At 51.1% G+C, this 22,477-nt stretch overlaps 2 protein-coding genes across 2 annotated transcripts in view; both read left to right on the top strand.

Annotated features, from left to right (window-relative positions):
- MICOS10 (mitochondrial contact site and cristae organizing system subunit 10) overlaps window positions 1-13,571 on the top strand; it is a 50,601-nt gene extending 37,030 nt beyond the window's left edge. Inside the window, exons 2-4 of the mRNA XM_066606364.1 lie at window positions 4,758-4,805; window positions 10,028-10,137; window positions 13,395-13,571. Of these exons, the coding sequence (XP_066462461.1) occupies window positions 4,758-4,805; window positions 10,028-10,137; window positions 13,395-13,403 (167 nt within the window). The 3' untranslated portion in view covers window positions 13,404-13,571. The remainder of the gene's footprint in view (window positions 1-4,757; window positions 4,806-10,027; window positions 10,138-13,394) is intronic.
- Window positions 13,572-19,896: 6,325 nt separating this feature from the next.
- The window catches only part of NBL1 (NBL1, DAN family BMP antagonist), a 31,277-nt gene continuing 28,696 nt past the window's right edge, over window positions 19,897-22,477 (top strand). The window contains exon 1 of the mRNA XM_066606365.1: window positions 19,897-20,219. The gene's annotated coding sequence lies outside the window, so the exon portion shown is untranslated. The remainder of the gene's footprint in view (window positions 20,220-22,477) is intronic.

The following is a 22,477-nucleotide window of genomic DNA, read 5'->3' on the forward strand; positions in this document are numbered from 1 at the left end:
TCTCAGCCGCTCCGAGTCTGAGAGTGTAACACGGCTCGTCCTGAGCTTCATGAGCGACAGAAATGTGGAGATTTGCGTTTCGTTCTGTTGCTTCGGCTTTTTCTGTTCAGCTCAAGACAGCGGTGAAAGCGACCGCGTCGGATGCGGCCCACGTCGGACCTGAACGGTGCAGGTGGAACCCGTTAAGCAAAATGAGCTCCGTCAGGCTGCCGTTACGCAGATGAAATGACACAGAGAATGGAAAGTACCTGCAGAGCGCCCTCTAGTGGAAGGTGACGTCTAAGTAATATGTCACTTCGTGTGGAATCAAGGTTCCGCCATATAAACACACCCTAAAAAGAATTTGGCGTAGAGTCCACGTTTTTAACGCACTGTGTGGTGCGGGGGGCGGACTTCTGCTTCATTTATTGGTATAGTCTTTGCGGAAAACCAAATGAGGAGTATGCATTAAGAAGTGGCGTGTTGCTTACGTCTACGCAAATCCACATCGCGTCAAAAGTGGCGAATTTGCTATGAAATCAATGCAGATTTAAGGCTTCTAGGGGTTGCTGGTTATCAGACGCTCCGCTCTCCCGCTAATCACCGGCTGCCATCAATGCAGATTGCGCCGGAAACAATTTGTGTCGCCATTGCAGCGGCGCAGGTTGGAAGTGCAGGCGCAGCTCCCACTAAACTCCATGCATTACCGACCCAGGCCACTATCTGCAACCGGCGCTGTCCTCACAGACAGCCTGGTGAACAACAGGTTGGCGGGAATCCTTAGTGGCGGATCAACTATTGATGTGCTGTCCTAAAGATTGCTCATTAGTATTAAAGTTTCGGAAACCCCTTTAAGGCCTCGTTCACGTCTGCCCGGAGCCTCCGTCGCAGATTTCCGTGAAAATTCCTGACCTCTATTTGCGCCGTGAAAGTGTTGGACTGCAGAGTGGCCGAGTGCCGAAATTCATGGACGCCGTCCGACGCTGTTGGGCTCCGGCACGAGCCTTGTCCGGCACTTTGGCTTTTGCCGTTGTTCGACTTCCAGGATGGCGGCTAACAAAGTGAAAGCGTAAACGAGACCTTTCGGAGTGTACGCCCCTCCGCGAGCGCTGTAATGGCGGCCGTCAGCGAGCATCAGGCGGCATCCCATAACCGGTGGCTGCACCTATCAGTAATGGAGATTGATGGGCTGCCGGATTGATCTGGCGGACTTCTCGTGCGAGGGGTTTAGACTTTAACAGCTCGAAACGAGGCGTTGCCCCCCCCCCTCCCTTCGCGGCCGCCATATGCGAGCGATGAAATTCCATCCAACCCCCATCACGTCGGGCCTTAATCTCGTTGGCAAAGGGGCTCTTGGCATGCGGCTGGTTAATGGCGAGAAGTAAATGAGGCAGCGCAGGGCTGTTTTTTCAATTAAGCGTTTGAAGCCGTCACAGAGAAGGTGTAAATGCCGCGCTTTTTGTGCGCCCCCCGCCCCTCGCTGCCTGCAGGCGGCTCTGGAAAGTCTCTCCTCGTAGGCCTCTCGCCGCACGTTTATTGGAAGATAAGCCTTTCATGTTTTATTGTTATGAGCGTCGGCTGTCCTGGAGGTGCCACTTCTTAGTGGAAACAGCTGCGGCGGGATCAGGTGCCAGCAGCCCCCATGTTATGGCGGCGACTTAACCCTCGCACCGCCGGAGGCGCCGCTTCTTTAGGTCGATCGACCTTTTTTTTTTCCCCCCCTCTTTTGTGGATGCGAAAACTCAACCGTGAATGCTGGGAGTTGTAGTCCAAGACGCCGGATGAAGTGGCCGGAGGCGTCTTTCAAGTAGCCGCATCTCCCAGCCGAAGTCGCCTTTAATTGATTGATTTATTCTTCGCCGCGGCTGACGTGAAAGCCGAGGATTTCCTGTTTTACTAGTGACTAATCTGTAGGTAACCGGAGCGCAAAGATGTCGCCTCGATGCTGCGCCGAGGAACGAATCGCCCGTGGCAGATCTCCATCTTGGGGTTTATTCGTATGGGACGTTTTTCACATCCGTGCGCGTTCGTAAGCGGCTGCACGCCGACCCGCTGGGATGCGACGCACGTAGTGGAAAATGTGCTGAGTTTGGAAAATCCACGCCAAAAAGTGCATCAAAATCCGCGGTTCTCTCGCTAGTTTTGCGGTCGCGTAAATGCGCTGCACGTTGACTCAAGCGTTACGTGTTTCGTATAACACGCCAAAATAGCTGCTGCAAATTTTTCACGTACATAAAAGATCGGTGTGAAAAATGCAGTTTTGGTCGCCCAACGGCGTAAATCAATGGTGTTTTAGCGCTGCGTATTCGCATAAAAAATGTCCGTAATACGCAGAGCCCGTTCGCTTGCGGGAGTTAGCCCTTAGCAGAGGGGTTGATGCAGTTTTTGTAGCGAAGCTGCAGCCGACTTCACCGCATATCTGTTGGAATCGGCTGCGGATTCGCACAGAATCTGCGTCAATATTGTGCGGATTTTGGCGCAGAATTTACACTGCGGACAATCCGCTCCGTTTTCCGCTATGTGTGAACGTCCCCTTACAGTCGGTGGAGTCTACACTGACCGTACAAAGAAGTCGCCGTATGTCCAAGTCTGGTCCAACTTCTCAGACATCATACGCATGTTCCAGTCAATGGATGCGCAAAACAAGGATCTCGTACTGCGAACATCCGCGCCGGTAATCGCCGCCGAGCAACACCAGGAAAAATACCGACTGCTTCCGTTTGATTGACAGAAATAAAAAACGGACGCACGGCGCGGACCGATGCAACACGATCGGACTCGGGGATGAAGGTCGGTCTGTTCTGTACCGACAAAAAGTCACCGCGCTCCTCAAACCAACGTCCATCACCAGGCGCATAAATGAAGGACTGCCCATCCGTCCCGGGCAGAAACTGAACAACTAATGAGAAGCGAAAGAATTCTCCTTGATCGTTCAGTCGGGGGGTGCCTTTACACTGAGTGCTAATCTGCCCATGTAAAAGCGCCCTTACACATATGGGCTGAAAATACACCGTACGCCGGTTTACAGTTTAAATCTACATAACATATTAAGTAACTGCTTTATTTTAATTTGTACTGATTTCTTATCTAACCGTCTCGTACTCCACTCACATCCAGAGCTGCTTCCGCTAGTCGATCAGCAAAATGAGCATTCATGGTTTTGGGGAGCCAGGAGAGATGGCGGTCGGTAGAGTGGGAGTCCATGTGAGTGGGAGGAGTCTGGAGAGATGGCGCTCGGTAGAGTGGGAGTCCATGTGAGTGGGAGGAGTCTGGAGAGATGGCGGTCGGTAGAGTGGAAGTCCATGTGAGTGGGAGGAGTCTGGGGAGATGGCGGTCAGTAGAGTGGGAGTCCATGTGAGTGGGAGGAGTCTGGAGAGATGGCGGTCGGTAGAGTGGAAGTCCATGTGAGTGGGAGGAGTCTGGAGAGATGGCGGTCGGTAGAGTGAGAGTCCATATGAGTGGGAGGAGTCTGGGGAGATGGCGGTCGGTAGAGTGGGAGTCCATATGAGTGGGAGGAGTCTGGGGAGATGGCGGTCGGTAGAGTGGAAGTCCATGTGAGTGGGAGGTGTCTGGAGAGATGGCGGTCGGTAGAGTGGAAGTCCATGTGAGTGGGAGGAGTCTGGAGAGATGGCGGTCAGTAGAGTGGAAGTCCATGTGAGTGGGAGGAGTCTGGAGAGATGGCGGTCGGTAGAGTGGGAGTCCATATGAGTGGGAGGAGTCTGGGGAGATGGCGGTCGGTAGAGTGGGAGTCCATGTGAGTGGGAAGAGTCTGGAGAGATGGCGGTCGGTAGAGTGGGAGTCCATGTGAATGGCAGGAGTCTGGGGAGATGGCGGTCGGTAGAGTGGGAGTCCATGTGAGTGGGAAGAGTCTGGAGAGATGGCGGTCGGTAGAGTGGGAGTCCATGTGAATGGCAGGAGTCTGGGGAGATGGCGGTCGGTAGAGTGGAAGTCCATGTGAGTGGGAGGAGTCTGGGGAGATGGCGGTCGGTAGAGTGGAAGTCCATGTGAGTGGGAGGAGTCTGCTGGTCGCAGCTTCACGGTACCTACAGTTTATCCGCAGCCAGCCCGTCTGTCTTCTATTGCCATTGGCTCTCCGATCCCAGAGCGCTCCGTTATAAGGGAAGTAGATGGATTCTGAGTGCAGCTCTGGATGTGAGTGGAGTACATAATATGACAGCAGATGACAGATTCACTGTTCTAGTTCTATATCATTAGATCCACATTGCGGCCGCAGCGCCGTACCGCAAGCAAATTGTGCACGTGTCCACTCGCCACAAAGCTCTCATGGGCCGCTGGCGACATGCTTCCTCGCCCGTCATGCGATCCGTCCGCACCGTTCATTTCCTCGCTACTCATAGCACTAATGTACAACAAGGCTGCGGAGGACGAGACTGATCAAACCTGCACTTGGCGGCTCATAATGGGAGCGGGCGCTAGAAACTGGGATGATATTGGGTATTTTGAGATTTTTGTTTTTCATTATTTTCGCCTGCCGTGGTTTGGAGGCGGAGCCTTCGGGAAACTTTTATTTCTTTTTATGCCAAATCTCTGCTTTGTGTTCATCCGGCTGCCACAGAAAAATGTTCTCTGACTCCCCAGCGACTCAAACAAATCTGCGTGCTACAGTGAATGTACTGAAGCTCTTACGTTGGGCATCGCCCTCCTCGTTGTGACGGGGGTCCCTCCGCTGGACAGACCTGGCTGCTCCCCGTCTAGATAGATCCGTCTTGTATATAAGTATGGATGTAGTAAGTAACTCTTTGCTTTCTGCTCCGCAGGTGCCGGACTCGGACTGGGGATTGTTTTCTCCGTCATCTTCTTTAAAAGTAAGTTTCCACTTCAGCTCTTCAAAGTCCACGTCCCCCCCATCGCTATACTGTGCGGGCATAGGGGTCCGCTCATGGACTTCATCGTGTCTACGCTGAACGGCCCCTTTATTAAAGAATCCCATCTAGTAGCGCGTTGGACTTGTTTTGGTCTTCACAACCTCAGCAATTTGCTATCGTGCAAATTCCAACGAGGCCCGGTCATCGGTGCTAGACTTTCTCTTGTAACGGTGTGAGGAGTGCACCAAGAATGGCGCAATCAAGAAAAGACATCCGCGAAAGTGAATCCTGTAGACAGAAGCAGAAAGGGGTCTCGGGAGGATGTCAGGAATCATCCGGACTAACAGGTCCTGCACAGTTGGGACCTGTTAGTCCGACTGCGCTGATTGGCCGCCAGCTTCCTTCTCGTCATCAGGATCTCAGGTCCTGGCAGTCAAAATAAAGTAATGGTCAGCAGCAAAAGAACAGTGGAGAAACTACATACCTCAATAGTTCAATAGGAATAGCCAATGCATGCCACCAAGAGGGTTTGAACTGCAACCCATAGGTCAGTGTTTGCCAACTCCAGTCCTCAAGGCCCCCCAACAGGTCCTGTTTTCAGGATCTCCTCTAGTAAGAACCCCTGTGGGAATGTCTTAGGCATTCACAGGAATGACATCACCTGTGCAATACTGAGGAAATCTTGAAAACATGACGTGTTGGGGTCCCTCAGGACCGGAGTTGGGGAACACTGCCGTAGGTAAATGAAATGGCAAAATTATGGCAGCAATGAAAAATGCAAAAGAGTAAAAAAAAAGTAATATATAAGGGGTCGCCTTTGCTACCAGGGCCACCAATATATAAGGGGTCGCTATTACTAGTGGGGCCACCAATATAAGGGGTCGCCATTACTAGTGGGTCCACCAATGTAAGGGGTCGCCATTGCTAGTGGGGCCACCAATATATAAGGGGTCGCTATTACTAGTGGGGACACCAATATAAGGGGTCGCCATTACTAGTGGGTCCACCAATGTAAGGGGTCGCCGTTACTAGTGGGGCCACCAATGTAAGGGGTCGCCGTTACTAGTGGGGCCACCAATGTAAGGGGTCGCCATTACTAGTGGGGCCACCAATGTAAGGGGTCGCCATTGCTAGTGGGGCCACCAATGTAAGTGGTCGCCATTACTAGTGGGGCCACCAATGTAAGGGGTCGCCATTACTAGTGGGGCCACCAATGTAAGGGGTCGCCATTACTAGTGGGGCCACCAGTGTAAGGGGTCGCCATTACTAGTGGGGCCACCAGTGTAAGGGGTCGCCATTACTAGTGGGGCCACCAGTGTAAGGGGTCGCCATTACTAGTGGGGCCACCAGTGTAAGGGGTCGCCATTACTAGTGGGGCCACCAGTGTAAGGGGTCGCCATTACTAGTGGGGCCACCAGTGTAAGGGGTCGCCATTACTAGTGGGGCCACCAGTGTAAGGGGTCGCCATTACTAGTGGGGCCACCAGTGTAAGGGGTCGCCATTACTTGTGGGGCCACCAGTGTAAGGGGTCGCCATTACTAGTGGGGCCACCAGTGTAAGGGGTCGCCATTACTAGTGGGGCCACCAGTGTAAGGGGTCGCCATTGCTAGTGGGGCCACCAGTGTAAGGGGTCGCCATTGCTAGTGGGGCCACCAGTGTAAGGGGTCGCCATTGCTAGTGGGGCCACCAGTGTAAGGGGTCGCCATTGCTAGTGGGGCCACCAGTGTAAGGGGTCGCCATTGCTAGTGGGGCCACCAGTGTAAGGGGTCGCCATTGCTAGTGGGGCCACCAGTGTAAGGGGTCGCCATTGCTAGTGGGGCCACCAGTGTAAGGGGTCGCCATTGCTAGTGGGGCCACCAGTGTAAGGGGTCGCCATTGCTAGTGGGGCCACCAGTGTAAGGGGTCGCCATTGCTAGTGGGGCCACCAGTGTAAGGGGTCGCCATTGCTAGTGGGGCCACCAGTGTAAGGGGTCGCCATTGCTAGTGGGGCCACCAGTGTAAGGGGTCGCCATTGCTAGTGGGGCCACCAGTGTAAGGGGTCGCCATTGCTAGTGGGGCCACCAGTGTAAGGGGTCGCCATTGCTAGTGGGGCCACCAGTGTAAGGGGTCGCCATTGCTAGTGGGGCCACCAGTGTAAGGGGTCGCCATTGCTAGTGGGGCCACCAATGTAAGGGGTCGCCATTGCTAGTGGGGCCACCAATGTAAGGGGTCGCCATTGCTAGTGGGGCCACCATTGCTAGTGCAGGCCACCAATATAGGGGGTCGCTATTACTACACATGGCAGATTAGTTGTTGAATTTACAGTCGCTGTAGCAGCAAAGTGGATGAGATTTTGAAAATCATCCACATGGTGTGGAAACAATCTACACAAAACCCAAACGATGGAGGTAAAAATCATATGTTGTAATAAGCCACGCCCCTAACCACCAAATAGCAACACCCCTAACCACACCCCCTTTTGCTAGGGGTGCCTCGCCATAAAAAAAAAAATACTTCCCAGGGGTGCCCCAAGGCTGAAAAGTTTGGGAAACGCTGGTCTACAGGATCCACTTTCACTGGATGTTTGGTTTTTTTTTCCCCTCGATCACGCCATTCTTGGTACACTCCCCACACCGTTACATGAATAATATCCCACGCGGTCGGCAGTGACATCCCAGCCCCGGCTAGTCCAGCCCCGATGACCGGCCTCGTTGGAAGTCGCTCCGATCGCTGGATTTTCCCATCTAATGTGGATTTACATTGAAACTGATCCACGGAAAACTTGTCACATGATCTTACGCTGCGCTCGGGGGTCACGGGGAGAATCTCCATACAGGGAAGTACCAATCGTGAGCGGGCCGGGGCTTTAATAGAGGGGCCATTCAGTGTATTTTTAGCGGTCTGTGCATTAAATCCCCTTCATGAACACGCAACATTAAATGCTGCCTGTAGTCACCACTAGGGGGAGTTGAGTGCAGACTGCTTTATGACTTGGATGAATGTATTATCTGTATGGTGGTGGCAGAATGATGGGGTTTGGCCACGCGGGGGGTGTGGAGAGTTGGGTGTTGTAATGTCTGCCCTCATGTGTTCCATAGTGGGGGGGTAGTAGTGTCGTTATCTGAATCCGCCTTCTACAATGTGAGCGTAGTAACATGACGAAGCCCCTGACGTGTTCTCGGAGCCCACGGCACGCTCGGGCCACACAGGCAGCGGCTCCACCAAGTAAACGTTCATCACTTCCAACCCCCCCCCCCGCCCCAACTAAACCACAGATCAATCAGCATCCACCAGGAGGATCGGCCGCCGAGGCTCGTGCCCGCTGACAGCACCGCGCCCGCCGCGGGAACGAGACCGGATGAAACTGTAAACTTCTGCAGTCCAGATGCAGGTGGTGGGGGGGGGGGTTATTCTCCAGATGGGCAACTTTAACCAGTAAGTGCCCAACAATACCGCCTCTTAGGGAGTCGAGGAAATCACAGGGCGCCACCTATTGTACACGGTTGTAGATTAGTGACAGCACAGACTGGCGACACCCGCAGCCCATGCTGGCATTTTATCAGGACATCTCATCACTAGTGGCACATTATCACTTATAATGCCTCATTGATCTGTCGCCACAGACCCTGGGTGTCGTTTTCAGGACTTGTCCCCTGGGTGGGTATTTTGGTTGTCCCTGAACTTTTCCGCAAACCGATAGGAATTAGTAAGACCTGGTTCAGAGCAGATTTATGCAAAAGTCCCCAACAAAACAATGCTGCATGCTGGGAAAATGCCGGACTGCATAGTGCTAGCCAAATGGAACCCACAGCCATTAGAGGGGTTCATGTTGGCACTATGCTGTCCCTGGCGCTGCCATGCTAGGACAGAGCCCAACAACAGAAAATGAAAGCACAAGTCAGCGAGCCTTAATGGTTACGTGACAAATCAGGACGTGTTTATTAGAGAGGTGTGGTTGCAGGGATTTTGTACTGACAATATGAATTAAAGGGGTATTTAAAGGGATTTTCCAGGGCTTGGAAAAAAAAATCAAAAAACTAAATGAGAACAATTGAGATATATATATATAATGCTTGGAGTTTGTTCATATGTTTGGTTTTTTTTCCCCATAGATTTACGCAGATTCCGCCTCCAATCCCTGGCAAATCTGCATCCCATTACTTTTAAAAGGCCACCACGGCAAAAATAAAACATTTTCTCATCCTTGCCCCCATCACATGATTGCCTGTCGCAATCTGGAGGTCTCCTCTGTATATTCCAGTCCCTTCCCTGCAGTGCAGACCCTGTCTGATGCTTATCAAGCACCACCTTGAAGCTGTGTTGTTTTGTTTTTTTTAAACTTTCAGTTTCAAATTAGTCCCATAATGCATCAGCATAGAATTAGCTGAGGTTGTACCATTTTTGCCTGCTGGGTGAACCGTTTTATTATCATTACCTTCTATGTTCACCTAAATCAGCTACAGCCCATAAGTATACAGTCAGGAGGCTGAGATGTGATCTCCTCTATTATACCTGTGTGATCATTATCAGTAACTGTGACAGGAGTGTCTGATCCCCTCTAGGCAGCTTGTATGGTAGGTTCATGTCAGTGTCACACAGACTGAGTGCATCTGAGCTGATCAGAATGGAGATCAACTAACCAAGGTAATGCTAGCCAACTTGTATATACTGGGGGGCTGAACCACAAGTATATAAGTACATGGAGCCAGCGTTCTTGTGTATGATTGAGTCGGGGAAAGTAGCGACCAACTAAGTGAGCATTCATGTTCATGGGTAGCCAGGAGATATGGCTGTCGGTAGAGTGGGAGTTTGTGTGTAGGGGGGGGGGGGTCTGGAGAGATGGTGGTCTGTAGAGTGGGAGTCCATGTGTATAGGGGGTGGAAGTCTGGAGAGATGGCTTTCGGTAGAGTGGGAGTCCATGTGTATGGGGGGGGGGGGGGGTCTGGAGAGATGGCGGTCGGCCTGGCGAGCATTCAGTAAATGTGAGATGTGAGTGCGGGATTTCCATCTATTATTGGAGGGAAATAATGGTCAACTGTAACTTTCCATTAAAACTCATGGAGCTCCAAACCAAGGACCAGGGATGTAGCTAAAGGCTCATGGGCCTGTGTCCAAAAGTTTACCTTGGGGGGGCCCCCCAACTTCTTTAAGCCCCAAGGACTCTTCACTGTATCCGTAAAGCTTAGAGAGGGTTAAATGTCTACTTGTGGCCCCAAGTAACTAATGAGCCTTTCTCTTTCCAGGAAAGACGTGGCCCATCGTGTTCTCCTCCGGCATGGGCTTAGGAATGGCTTATTCAAACTGCCAGCATGACTTCAAGTCTCCGTATCTTCTACACGGCAAGTTTGTCAAAGTGAGTGAAGAGGAATTCTGCAAGATCCCAGCCCGCCCCCTCCATATGTTCACACTGAGCAGCGATGCTAACTGACCCCGGGCCTCGTTCACACCCCGAAGAACATGCTCTAAAATGATTTTAAAAATGCAAACCGTTTAGCATCGGCATAAATGGCGCTATTTCTAAAGCAGTTAATGTGTGATTGCCTTAAAAGGGGTTGTCCAGTTGTAAACTATTGATGGGCCTATCTGCAAGATAGGCGATCCATAGCAGATTGGTGGGGCTCTGCTTCCCAACACCCCTGCTGGTCAGCTGTTCGCTGGGCTGCTGTGCTCATGCACTGAGCTGATGTTTGCAGGAAGCAGACAGCTCCATTTCTACTGCAGTGGACAGCCTTGGTATTGCAGGCAAAGTTGCTACTCATTTCAGGGGCTACTTAGCCTGCAATACCAAACCTGGCCACTGCAGTGGGAAGGGAGCTGTCAGTTTCCTGCAAACATCAGCTCAGTGCATGAGCACAGCAGACCAGCGAACAGCTGACCAGCAGGGGTGTTGGGAAGCACACCGGCCCAGAAAACAGGTGACCAGTAGGGATTCCGGTTTGCCGACTCCTGCTGATCTACTCTTGATTGCCGTTCCTGCAGATATCAATAACTGGACAACCCCCATTAACCGCTATTATGAAATAGGGATGCGTCTGTGCAAGTGCCTTCGCTCAACAATGCTAAACTACTCTGCCCAGGTGTAGGCCAGCCAACCGGTTTGAAGCTTAGAAAACGGCGCACGTGCGTTAGACGTTAATAACGCATTTTACTGCTTGTAGAAACAGCATTCAAGTTTTCCATGGCCGCCCCTGAAGGAACAATCCCAGAACGGCCTCTCTAAACTGCTGCAAGATCAGGAAAAAACTGAGTTATCACAACCCGTTTTTTGCGGTGCGGACTTCATGCAGCTTTTGCTTCATCGCAGTAGCTTGTGAGTCCGGTCATTGGCTGGGAATGCGAGACTTGCCAACGGCTCAACTCCCCGTGAGGTCGCGGTCGCACGTCTGGATCCACCGCCACATCTGCAGCATAGTCTGCACTGTGGATTGTAATTGCGGTTTGACACCACAATACGCCTTTATGAACATAGTCTGAAGTCGGCTTTTGTGAAAAGTCGCCACATTTTTTAGGGCTTTCTTAAAGGGTAACTAGACTTTATAAGAAAAAACTTCTGATGTGCCCGAATGAGGGGTCAGAAGTAGGGATGAGCGAGCGTACTCGGAAAAGCACTACTCGCTCGAGTAATTTGCTTTATCCGAGTATCGCTGTGCTCGGGTCTGAAGATTCGGGTGCCGGCACGGAGCGGGGAGCTGCAGGGGAGAGTGGGGAGGAACGGAGGGGAGATCTTTCTCTCCCTCTCTCCCGCCCGCTCTCCCCTGCTCCCCGCTGCGACTCACCTGTCAGCCGCAGCGGCACCCGAATCTTCAGGACGAGCACAGCGATACTCGGATAAAGCAAATTACTCGAGCGAGTAGTGCTTTTCCGAGTACGCTCGCTCATCTCTAGTCAGAAGCTTAGATTGAAGGGGTCCCAGCACTGAGACAACACGGATGGGAATAAGCAGAAGGACTCAGCTGTGCCCATTTGGTTGTTTCTGTCCCTGCTTGGAGCGCCATATGGGCTTCATAGTCGGTACAGCAATCGCTGATCACAGCTGAATCCGCATACAGGCGCCTGCCCTGGCGACTGTTAGGGCTCTGTGTACTCTGACCGGTCGAGGGTAACGGTCACATGGGGTGTACATGCTGTGGATTCTGTGCACGGAAAATCCGCAGCTTTTAGAGTACAAGCCGTGTGGATGACATTTTAAAAACCTCATCGGCGCGGTGCGCAAACATTCGCATTATGACGTCTGTTGCGGGTTTTAAATCTTCAGCATGTTAATTGTTTGCTGCGGATTTCTCGCTTTGCAACATAAGTAAAATGTGCAGCGACGTCCGCATGGCGTACAGACTGTGTGACTACACCGCAGGACGTCTGACTTGGCGAAGCTTCTCTTTCTTAAAGTTGTTACTTTGACAACTTTTTGTTTTTTTTTGTTTTTTTTAAGCTGAATGTTCTTTAAAGTGACCCTCCAGGGTTGGGGTGTATAACTTGCACTTGTTCTTCTCTGCCATCCATCCGATCCACCGGTTCTAGTCCTGGTTTCTGCCGTCCCAGGTGGCTGCTGCAATTTTATTTGTAGCCAATTGCAAACTGGGCCAGTGCTGTCTGATTGGCCAGTGCAGACTGTATGAGCAGTCCTGGCCAACCAGAGGGCAGGTATAGTCTAACATGACAGTGCCTTGTGGGGATTAGGTAGTCTGTAGTTTGTGTTGGGCGTCCCAAGAATGGGACCTGAAACTGGCAGAGAAGGACTACTGCAGGTAATGTACCACCCGCCCTCTCTGGTCCTGTCCCAAAAACCGCGGCGCGCTCTGGGTATTGTTCGTTTTTGTTTTTTTTCTTTTGTCTGTGGCGTTTTTCCAATAGGATTCTCAGTACGACTTGAAAACCCTCAGGAAAAACACATGTACAAAAAAAACAACAATAATGGCACACTACATGAAGAAATGTGAAAAAATGAGGTTTTTTTTTTTTCTAGTTTTTTTTGTTTTTAATGTAGTTTTAAGATCCCCAAAATAAGACCCCACAGCAGCCCTGAAACCGTAACCATTCCGGCTTTAAGAAGCGAGCAAATTTTTTTTCTTAATTAGTAAATTTCTTTGAATTTTGGAAGGTTACTCGGCCGGACCTACATCAGAATGTGCGGGGTCCCGGAACAGTTAAATCCCTAATTACCTCCAAATGTGTTGTGGTGGTTAATGGCGCAAGGACTGCTAACTGCCTAATTATTTAATAGCTGCTGGGGAACAGTGTGGAAACTATTAGAGAACTATTGGAGCAGCGACTTATAGCAAAGGAGCCTGGGAAGCTGGAGCGATCCCTCCTGGCTGCTTAAAGGGGCCTTCTCTAGCCACCACGAGACTTGTTAAAGACCGCCATGGAATCGTCACTCTTTTGATGGCTGCGAGAGTTCTCCCCTGTACAGAGAAATACATTGAAAATGCAGGCAATCGCTTAAATAACAATTCCTTAGCATGAAGAGAATAGCAAGAGAGCTGCAGGGACAAACAGACGGCGTCAGGCCAGCTTCACCCGAGATACCACTTGGGAAGCTGGAGCGCTCGCTGCGTACATGGGTACTGGCCCCTTTAAATCCCGCTGACTCCACATGTGGTCTTGTTGCAGGATCAGTGAGCGTGTGCGGCCTTCCTCTCGGAGAGCAGCTGGACATCTGGATCCCTGCAGGATGCACAGGAGCCCCCCAGCCCAGGCTTCTCGGGTTTATCTACAGCTCGCAGTTCTCATTTGTTTTATATTTTCTGTCACAACAATTAGGGTAATAAAGATAAAGATCGGTAATTACATGCTGTCCGACTCTGCGTACCGTCTGCTGTGCCGATATCTGGGGAAGAAGACCTCCTAAAGCCCAGCGAAGAATGAGCTTATCCCATAGTGCCTAAATGTGTTTGATGTATGCGGTACTTGGGCTAGCGGCTCATGGCTATTACCGTACTGATGCCTATTCTCAAACTATAAATTCTGGGTCAGACTGCTCCCCGCCCCCCTTCTGGGTCAGACTGCTCCCCCCCCCCCTGCTTCCCCCCACCCGCTTCTGGGACAGACTGGTCTTTCCCCCCGCCCCCCTCCACCCCCTTCTGGGTCAGACTGGTCTTTCCCCCCGCCCCACACCCCCCTCCTGGGTCAGACTGGTCTTTCCCCCCGCCCCACACACCCCTCCTTCTGGGTCAGACTGGTCTTTCCCCCCGCCCCACACACCCCTCCTTCTGGGTCAGACTGGTCTTCCCCCCCCCCCACCCCCCTCCTTCTGGGTCAGACTGGTCCTTCCCACGCCCCCCCGCCCCCCTCCTTCTGGGTCAGACTGGTCCTTCCCCCGCCCCCCTACCTTCTGGGTCAGACTGGTCCTTCCCACGCCCCCCCCCCCGCCCCCCTACCTTCTGGGTCAGACTGGTCCTTCCCACGCCCCCCCGCCCCCCTACCTTCTGGGTCAGACTGGTCCTTCCCCCGCCCCCTTCCCTCTGGGTCAGACTGGTCCTTCCCCTGCCCCCTTCCCTCTGGGTCAGACTGGTCCTTTCCCCGCCCCCCCCCCCCCCCCGCCCCCTTCTGGGTCAGACTGCTCTTTTCCGCGCCCCCAGCCCCATTCTGGGTCAGACTGCTCTTTTCCCTGCCCCCCTCCCTCCTTCTGGGTCAGGCTGCTCTTTTCCCCGCCCCCCTCCCTCCTTCTGGGTCAGGCTGCTCTTTTCCCCGCCCCCCTCCCTCCTTCTGGGTCAGGCTGCTCTTTTCCCCGCCCCCCCCTCCTTCTGGGTCAGACTGCTCTTTTCCCCGCCCCCTCCTTCTGGGTCAGGCTGCTCTTTTCCCCACCCCCTCCCCTCCTTCTGGGTCAGGCTGCTCTTTTCGCCCCCCCCCCCCTCCTTCTGGGTCAGACTGCTCTTTTCCCCGCCCCCCCCCTCCTTCTGGGTCAGACTGCTCTTTTCCCCGCCCCTCCTTCTGGGTCAGGCTGCTCTTCCCCCCCCCCCCCCCTTCTGGGTCAGGCTGCTCTTTTCCCCGCCCCCCCCCCTCCTTCTGGGTCAGGCTGCTCTTTTCCCCGCCCCCCCCCTCCTTCTGGGTCAGGCTGCTCTTTTCCCCGCCCCCCCCCCTCCTTCTGGGTCAGGCTGCTCTTTTCCCCGCCCCCCCCCTCCTTCTGGGTCAGGCTGCTCTTTTCCCCGCCCCCCCCCCCTCCTCCTTCTGGGTCAGGCTGCTCTTTTCCCCGCCCCCCCCCCCCTCCTCCTTCTGGGTCAGGCTGCTCTTTCTCCCCCTCCTCCTTCTGGGTCAGGCTGCTCTTTCTCCCCCTCCTCCTTCTGGGTCAGGCTGCTCTTTCTCCCCCTCCTCCTTCTGGGTCAGGCTGCTCTTTCTCCCCCTCCTCCTTCTGGGTCAGGCTGCTCTTTCTCCCCCTCCTCCTTCTGGGTCAGGCTGCTCTTTCTCCCCCTCCTCCTTCTGGGTCAGGCTGCTCTTTCTCCCCCTCCTCCTTCTGGGTCAGGCTGCTCTTTCTCCCCCTCCTCCTTCTGGGTCAGGCTGCTCTTTCTCCCCCTCCTCCTTCTGGGTCAGGCTGCTCTTTCTCCCCCTCCTCCTTCTGGGTCAGGCTGCTCTTTCTCCCCCTCCTCCTTCTGGGTCAGGCTGCTCTTTCTCCCCCTCCTCCTTCTGGGTCAGGCTGCTCTTTCTCCCCCTCCTCCTTCTGGGTCAGGCTGCTCTTTCTCCCCCTCCTCCTTCTGGGTCAGGCTGCTCTTTCTCCCCCTCCTCCTTCTGGGTCAGGCTGCTCTTTCTCCCCCTCCTCCTTCTGGGTCAGGCTGCTCTTTCTCCCCCTCCTCCTTCTGGGTCAGGCTGCTCTTTCTCCCCCTCCTCCTTCTGGGTCAGGCTGCTCTTTCTCCCCACCCTCCTTCTGGGTCAGGCTGCTCTTTCTCCCCCTCCTCCTTCTGGGTCAGGCTGCTCTTTCTCCCCACCCTCCTTCTGGGTCAGGCTGCTCTTTTCCCCGCCCCTCCCTCCTTCTGGGTCAGGCTGCTCTTTTCCCCGCCCCCCCCTCCTTCTGGGTCAGGCTGCTCTTTTCCCCGCCCCCCCCCTCCTTCTGGGTCAGGCTGCTCTTTTCCCCGCCCCCCCCCCCTCCTTCTGGGTCAGGCTGCTCTTTTCCCCGCCCCCCCCTCCTTCTGGGTCAGGCTGCTCTTTCTCCGCCCCCCCCCCCCTCCTTCTGGGTCAGGCTGCTCTTTCTCCCCCCCCCCCCCTCCTTCTGGGTCAGGCTGCTCTTTCTCCCCCCCCCCCCCTCCTTCTGGGTCAGGCTGCTCTTTCTCTCCCCCCCCCCCCCCCCCCCTCCTTCTGGGTCAGGCTGCTCTTTCTCCCCCCCCCCCCCTCCTTCTGGGTCAGGCTGCTCTTTACCCCCCTTTCTGTTATTTCCCTGTCCTTACTAACATTTGGTCATCCTGCAGCTTCCGTTTTCAGTATTCTCTTCCCTACATCAGGTTTATCCTCCGGCTCCATGTAGATTTCATCACCCCAAGGAAGCTGACAATCTCACAGACCTTATGGGAAGCCTCTACATGTGGAATTACTAAACCTCTGACTAAATGTTTCCACCCGTAGTTGTTGCTATAGATTATTGCACCACTAACCTCTCTAGAGAACTGCAGAACATCGCTTCGTCCTCTCTACCTCCTGACAGATACGTAGTGATATACTCTGCAGATTATTACACCTTACCTGTCTAGAACTGCAGAACATCGCTTCGTCCTCTCTACCTCCTGAATGGTACATAGTAATATATTCTGCAGATCTCTACAGGTGAAAGATGGAATAATCTGCAGAATATATCACTCCGTCCTCTCTAACTCTTGGAGATGCATAGTGATATATTCTGCAGATTATTCCATCAGTCACCCCGGGACATCGCTCTGCCCTCTCTACCGCCTGACATATATTTTACACATTATTACACCACTGACCTCTATTCTAGAAATACAGAATGTCTGTATTTCCAGGCAGATACATAGTAATTGACGCCTAGAGATCTGCAGAATATTGCCCTACTTCCTGACAGATACATAGTGGTGTAATAATCTGCAAAATGCACCAGTATGTACCTGTCGTGAGGCAGAGAGGACTGTGCGATGTTCTGCATATCTCTAGCGAGGTAAGTGGTGTAATAATCTGCAAGATGTACCACTAACCTCTCTAGAGATCTGCTGAGCATCGCTCTGACCCACCTACCTCCTCACATAGTGATATACTCTGCAGGTTATTACATGGACTTTGTGCTGATCTATGGAAAAAGGAAGAATTGATATTAAAGGGCGATGAACAGGTTCCACAACTGCAGTTGCTGTAAGCCAGATCACATGCAGCTTCTGTAGCTGTAGTCCTGTACACTTGATCAAACGTCCCCTAGTAGGGGCACAGTTCTATCTAACCAATCCCTGGCCTAGTCTAATGGGAGCGCTGGCTGCATGGGTGCTCTGGCGCCATCTATCGGTCAGCAATGACAACCACATGAAGCTGGGACTCCCCACGCTGGTGCGTTATACACTCCACTTCTACAATGACTAACCTGCTACAGATTATCTGCCATTAATAACACACTCCTTTATGTCAGCGTGACCTCTCATTCCTGCTGGCGTCTGTATGAAATTAGTCATAGACATAAGTATTCATCTGATGCCAGCAAGAACCAGAGATCATCCTGTCTGGTAACAACGCCACCGCTTCACCCACCTGAAATCCTCTGAACCCGTTGGTTGGCCATGGCGATTATTGTCACATGGATTCAGCGTTTGGAGGAATCATCAGTGCTAATTATTAACCATTCGCTTCATTAAACAAAGGATGAAGGTAATTGTGTGCGTTCCTGTGTACGATCCGCGTCTCTGAAGTACAAACAACTGTGCGGTACGAAAATAAATGTCAATGGCCAACTTCATGCGCTCATCCAATCTTCTGTAAATAAAGCTCAGTTGTACAATGGAAGATTATGCAGCTTTCTAATATACTTGTGCTTCCTTACAATTTGCAAGATCTCTGCTTGCAGGACACCTTTTTTTTTTTTTTTTGCCTCTTTTTGCACTTATGAGCCACTTCTCTCCCTGCTACAGTCATCATTCACCGTTAAAATTCATACACCTGAGATAAAGGTGGATTATCAGCTTCACTGAGGGATTGGGTTATCTGCTGCTGCCCATAGAAAGCTATGGGTTTGGGGAACAGCTGCAGTGAGAGAGAAGCAGAGATGGGTAAGGCTGGGCTCACACCAGTGTTTAAAGGGGTTGTCTGGGACTTTTACTATTGACGACCTCTCAGGATAAATCATCAATGGTTGCCCCGTGAGGGGGCCACTGCTTGGGATCCCTACTAATCTCTTGGCCTGCTGTTGGTACAGATAGCACTGTCCGTATTGGTACTACAGGTACAACTCTCGTTGGATTCAATGAGAGTTGTGCCTGTTGTAGCAACTCAGGCTGCTATAATGTTGATCTGCTTCCAGCGCTGTCCACATTGACAGCCCCCCCCCCCCCCCCCCCGACAATCCGCTGACTGTCAGAGTAGCAGATCAAGTATTGATGACGTATCCTGAGAATCGGTCATCAATAGTAAAAGTCCTGGACGACCTCTTTAAGGGCTCCATTCAGCTTCTAATATTGGAGCAGGAAAAACAGAATTCTTACTGAATCGATCTGTTCTATAATGTAACCGAATGGCATCAACATGGACCCCATTGCCCATAACGGGGGCCGGCCATGGTCCATATTTGCCTGATCAGATCTTTACGGGAAGTGCCGAATGTAGATGGGAACCTAACCTCAGTAGGGATGAAATGAGGCAGTGTGGACGTTTCCATGTCACAATGTTATCCCTATGGGCCTTGAATTCCGCACCTGTTAAAATCAGCGCGTCTTTACTTAAAGGTCCCAAGATGAAGTTCTGCAGCAGAAAAGTTTTCCGTTGCAGAATTAAAGACGTCTTTCAGAATTCGTGTTGCAGATTTCTAATTCTGCAATTAGTCTGTGGAAAAAGGCACAAGAAATTCCGCAGTTGGCGCAAGAAAATCCACACTAATTGACAAAGTCGGCATCTGCGCTGCGTCCTTCAGACCATTCCGTCCTCTGTGAAAGGAAGAACAATGAAGAATAACAAGTGTGCTATACAAGAGAGCATTGCCTTCAGAAAGGGAACGTCCTTATTAACAATACATGTTTCCAGGCTGGATCGGCGCCTTCATCTGGAGAGATTTAGCACGCCAGTTATCCTTGATTGGTTGCTCTGCCAGTCCATCACAGGAAAGGCTCTTAGTGCATTGTGCTCAGCACTAAATGCTGCAAGTATTAAAGGGGTTGTCCAGGGTTAGAAAAACATGGCTGCTTTCTTCTAAACACAGCGCCACCCTTGTCTGTGGGTTGTGTCTGGTATTGCAGCTCCGATCCCATTCACGTCAATGAGCTATAGTACCACACACAACCCTATGGACAAGGGTGGTGCTGTGCTTGGAAGAAAGCAGCCATGTCTTTCTAACCTGGACCACCCCTTAAACTTCCCTGCATTGACAATTGTCCATGTTCCATTTGCCCTTGCTGCACTATGGCACGCTCTTTTGTCCATTTCATCTAGTTGGTAAAGGAAGAAGCACTTTCTGTAATGAGATGTGATACAAAGTTTCTTCTCTTTGCTTGTATTATTGATTTCTGGAAAGCTGTTTATAATTATGGGGTACAGATACATTGTTCTTGCACTGATACTTTATAACAAACTGTTAGAACAGGAGAATCGTTGTGCTGCTGTGGAGGATTGCCATGGCTGATACATTGTAACAAACTCTGTCACAGGTTTTCAGCCATTGGATGTAAACCAGAATGTTCCCAGTAAGCAGAGAACTTGAAGACGGAGAGAAATTAAATCCAAAGTCCATTAGAAAGTTGCAGAACTTTTCCTCAAACCCTGAAGGAGTCAGCTGACCCGCGCACATGGGCTACATTGAACCCTATAGCCCCCCATATAGGGGATGGGTGAAAATTTTTGGTGCCAAAGTGTCCAGCCAGGAATTCCTCAGTTATTAGTTTGACTTTTTAGCTGAAGTGATGATGAAATTCCTAGAGACAAGAGACCACAAGCAGATGCCACTCCACCCACCCTCCAGATCCCTGTGCTCCCTCCCTCCCCTCCAGTGTCAGCCAGTACCTGCACCCTGCAGTCCCACTGCTCTGAGATGCTGGGACTGAACTCTTGATGTTGGTCCCAAGGACTGTGCACACAGCTGCCTGTCCCCCCTTCTCCTCCAGGAGTGGGCAGAGGAGGATTTTGGATGTCTTTTCCCTATTAGGAGAGGCGGGTTCAGTGCTGACTTGTGTTCTGCAGAGGAGACAGCTCTCTCCTTCCCTGCTCTCTATTTACTGGGGTCCTTGTTTTGCAGCCTGATACAGGAGCCCTGGATGGATTGCAAGCCTTAGGGAGCACTGTATGGAATTCCCCCTGACTCTCCTCCTGGTAAGTTCAGTCCACTTTCCTCCTAAACATAGAATATGGATTGATCTCTGTAGATGGAGCAGTGAAGGGATCCCCTATAACCTGCTCATCTCTTTGTATCCAGAGGCTACTTGAAGACTTTGCAGAAAGCCATCCAGAGGGGGTTAGACTTTAGATGTTAAGCTCTTGGTGCAAGCAACTATTGTCCTCCTGTTCCTGCACGAGCAAAATGGAGCACATGAGTCTTAGGTCCTTTCATGCTTTTGACTGTTGCAGTTCTCTAAATGGTAACCCTAAGATGATTGGTAATGGGATGCTATACAATTGGATTGCTTTGGACCCCCCAAGTGGAAGATGCCTCTATAGGACAAACCACTTTCCAAAGTAGAATTTAGGGCTGCTCTTCTTCTTCAGTTTCTGGCACTCACCATCACCAACCTAACTTATAATCATCCACATTAAAGTGTATCCTCATAACTATGGTCTGTCCCTTTAAGATCCTTTGTTAAAATGCGGCACAAGATTTCACACCTCCGTTCATAAAAACGTATTGAGATATTCGCAATAGTCATTATATTTGAGGTTGGACGATCAGTACAAGACAATCCCGAAAAAAGGCTCTGTCCAGATACTTTGCTATAGTGACCGGACTCATCCCGGCAAGTGTTGATCGAGCACCTTATAGAAATGGTCACGTGACCTAAACAGGCCTGAACATACATCTATAATGAGTAGTAATAACCCACATCCACAGCCAGTGTCTTTCTTTATCTGCTGCCCCATATAACGCTACATTGCTATCTTCTATATAGTTCTACATGTTTCCACCAGACCGCTAACCCCTCATTATTAGTGTGCATTCTAGCCAGAGATCAATGACCCCCCGCCCAATAATAGTAACATTGTCCTCGCTTCCCTCCAATATCACATTTTATCTGCCCTTGACTTATAAATGCTGTTGTCCCTTTAAATATTGAACCCATCCCTCTATCAAACTATGATATGCACGGTGCATATAAGTAGAAAAATACCCCCTCTAAAAAAAGCAATTTGCTACCCCTTCTAAATACTAAAAGTGACTACCTGCCCCCAAAATATTGCCTCTACTCACCTGACTGCTCTGCTCAACTGATGAAAGGGATAAATTCCTCCAAACGCATAATTTCTCCCAAATTACCAAATACACCCCTCTCCGAGCCTCTCCAAAAAGTCACCTAATCCGACCCCTAATTCATAACCTTAAAGCATGAGAATTAATTAAGCACATCCGCCTGCGGACCGCACTCCTGCAACCGCGTCCGGATGACCCGATCACCCGACGCGTTGATCCATGTAGTTTTTACCGTTCTCCCTCAGCAATCAAATCGGAGACCGTGGAGCTGAACCGCCGTAAACGGCATCCGAACGTGTTCTCCGTCATAGACGTCTCTCTCAGCTGCTCCTGGAGTTTTCATCACCCACCGTCGCATTCCCCATGTGGCGTCACGACACGATATTCTCATTTATTTTCTACGCTTGTGTGTTTTACGGAGTTATTTATAGTGATGGACGGACGGGGTTTCTTCTTGTAACAAGGTGGAAATCTTTGTGTATGGCCCTTTAAAGAAAAAAAAAATGCTCATTCTGGGATTCATGGAGTACATCCGACAGAAAATGGCGCTTCAGATGTGCGCAGTATTGATCAACATCTCGCCGTGGTTCGCTTACGGCTAGGTGCACATTTGTGTTTTTAAAAAAAATCTGCAAAAAAGCTATTTTTTCATCCGTGTGCAGCGCTGTGTGGCCTCCATATTCAGTCTGTATGTCCGTTTTTTTTACTTCTGTATGTTATGCGTCTTTCACCTTCGTCAAAAAAACTGGCGCAAGGCCAATAATTTTTTTTCACTTCTTAAAAAAAACTCTCATCCATAAAACATCAAAATGGTGCATGCGATGAGTTTTTTTTACGTAATCCATATCTGCATGAAAAAACTTGCTAGTATGTGTTGCGCCAAAGAATAACATGGGTCCTAATGCTGCCTGTGTATAATCCGTTTTTTTAACGGACTACACACGGATTTAAAAATGCTGGTGTTGGAGGGTTTGTAACACTTGTAAAAATAAGAAATGGACGCGGCGAAGTAATACGAACATATCCTCTAACCGTACCAAAAACGATGGCGCCCACAGAAATCAGTCTGACCGCCTTCCAGTTGATATGCCGCTAATTTGGCGAAACGAAAACAAATGTATCCTATACATATCATACAAGGAGACACCTGACGCTAGTCGTGCCCAGC

This window comes from Eleutherodactylus coqui, chromosome 6, assembly GCF_035609145.1.
Source record: "Eleutherodactylus coqui strain aEleCoq1 chromosome 6, aEleCoq1.hap1, whole genome shotgun sequence".
In the NCBI taxonomy this organism is placed as follows: Eukaryota; Metazoa; Chordata; class Amphibia; order Anura; family Eleutherodactylidae; genus Eleutherodactylus; species Eleutherodactylus coqui.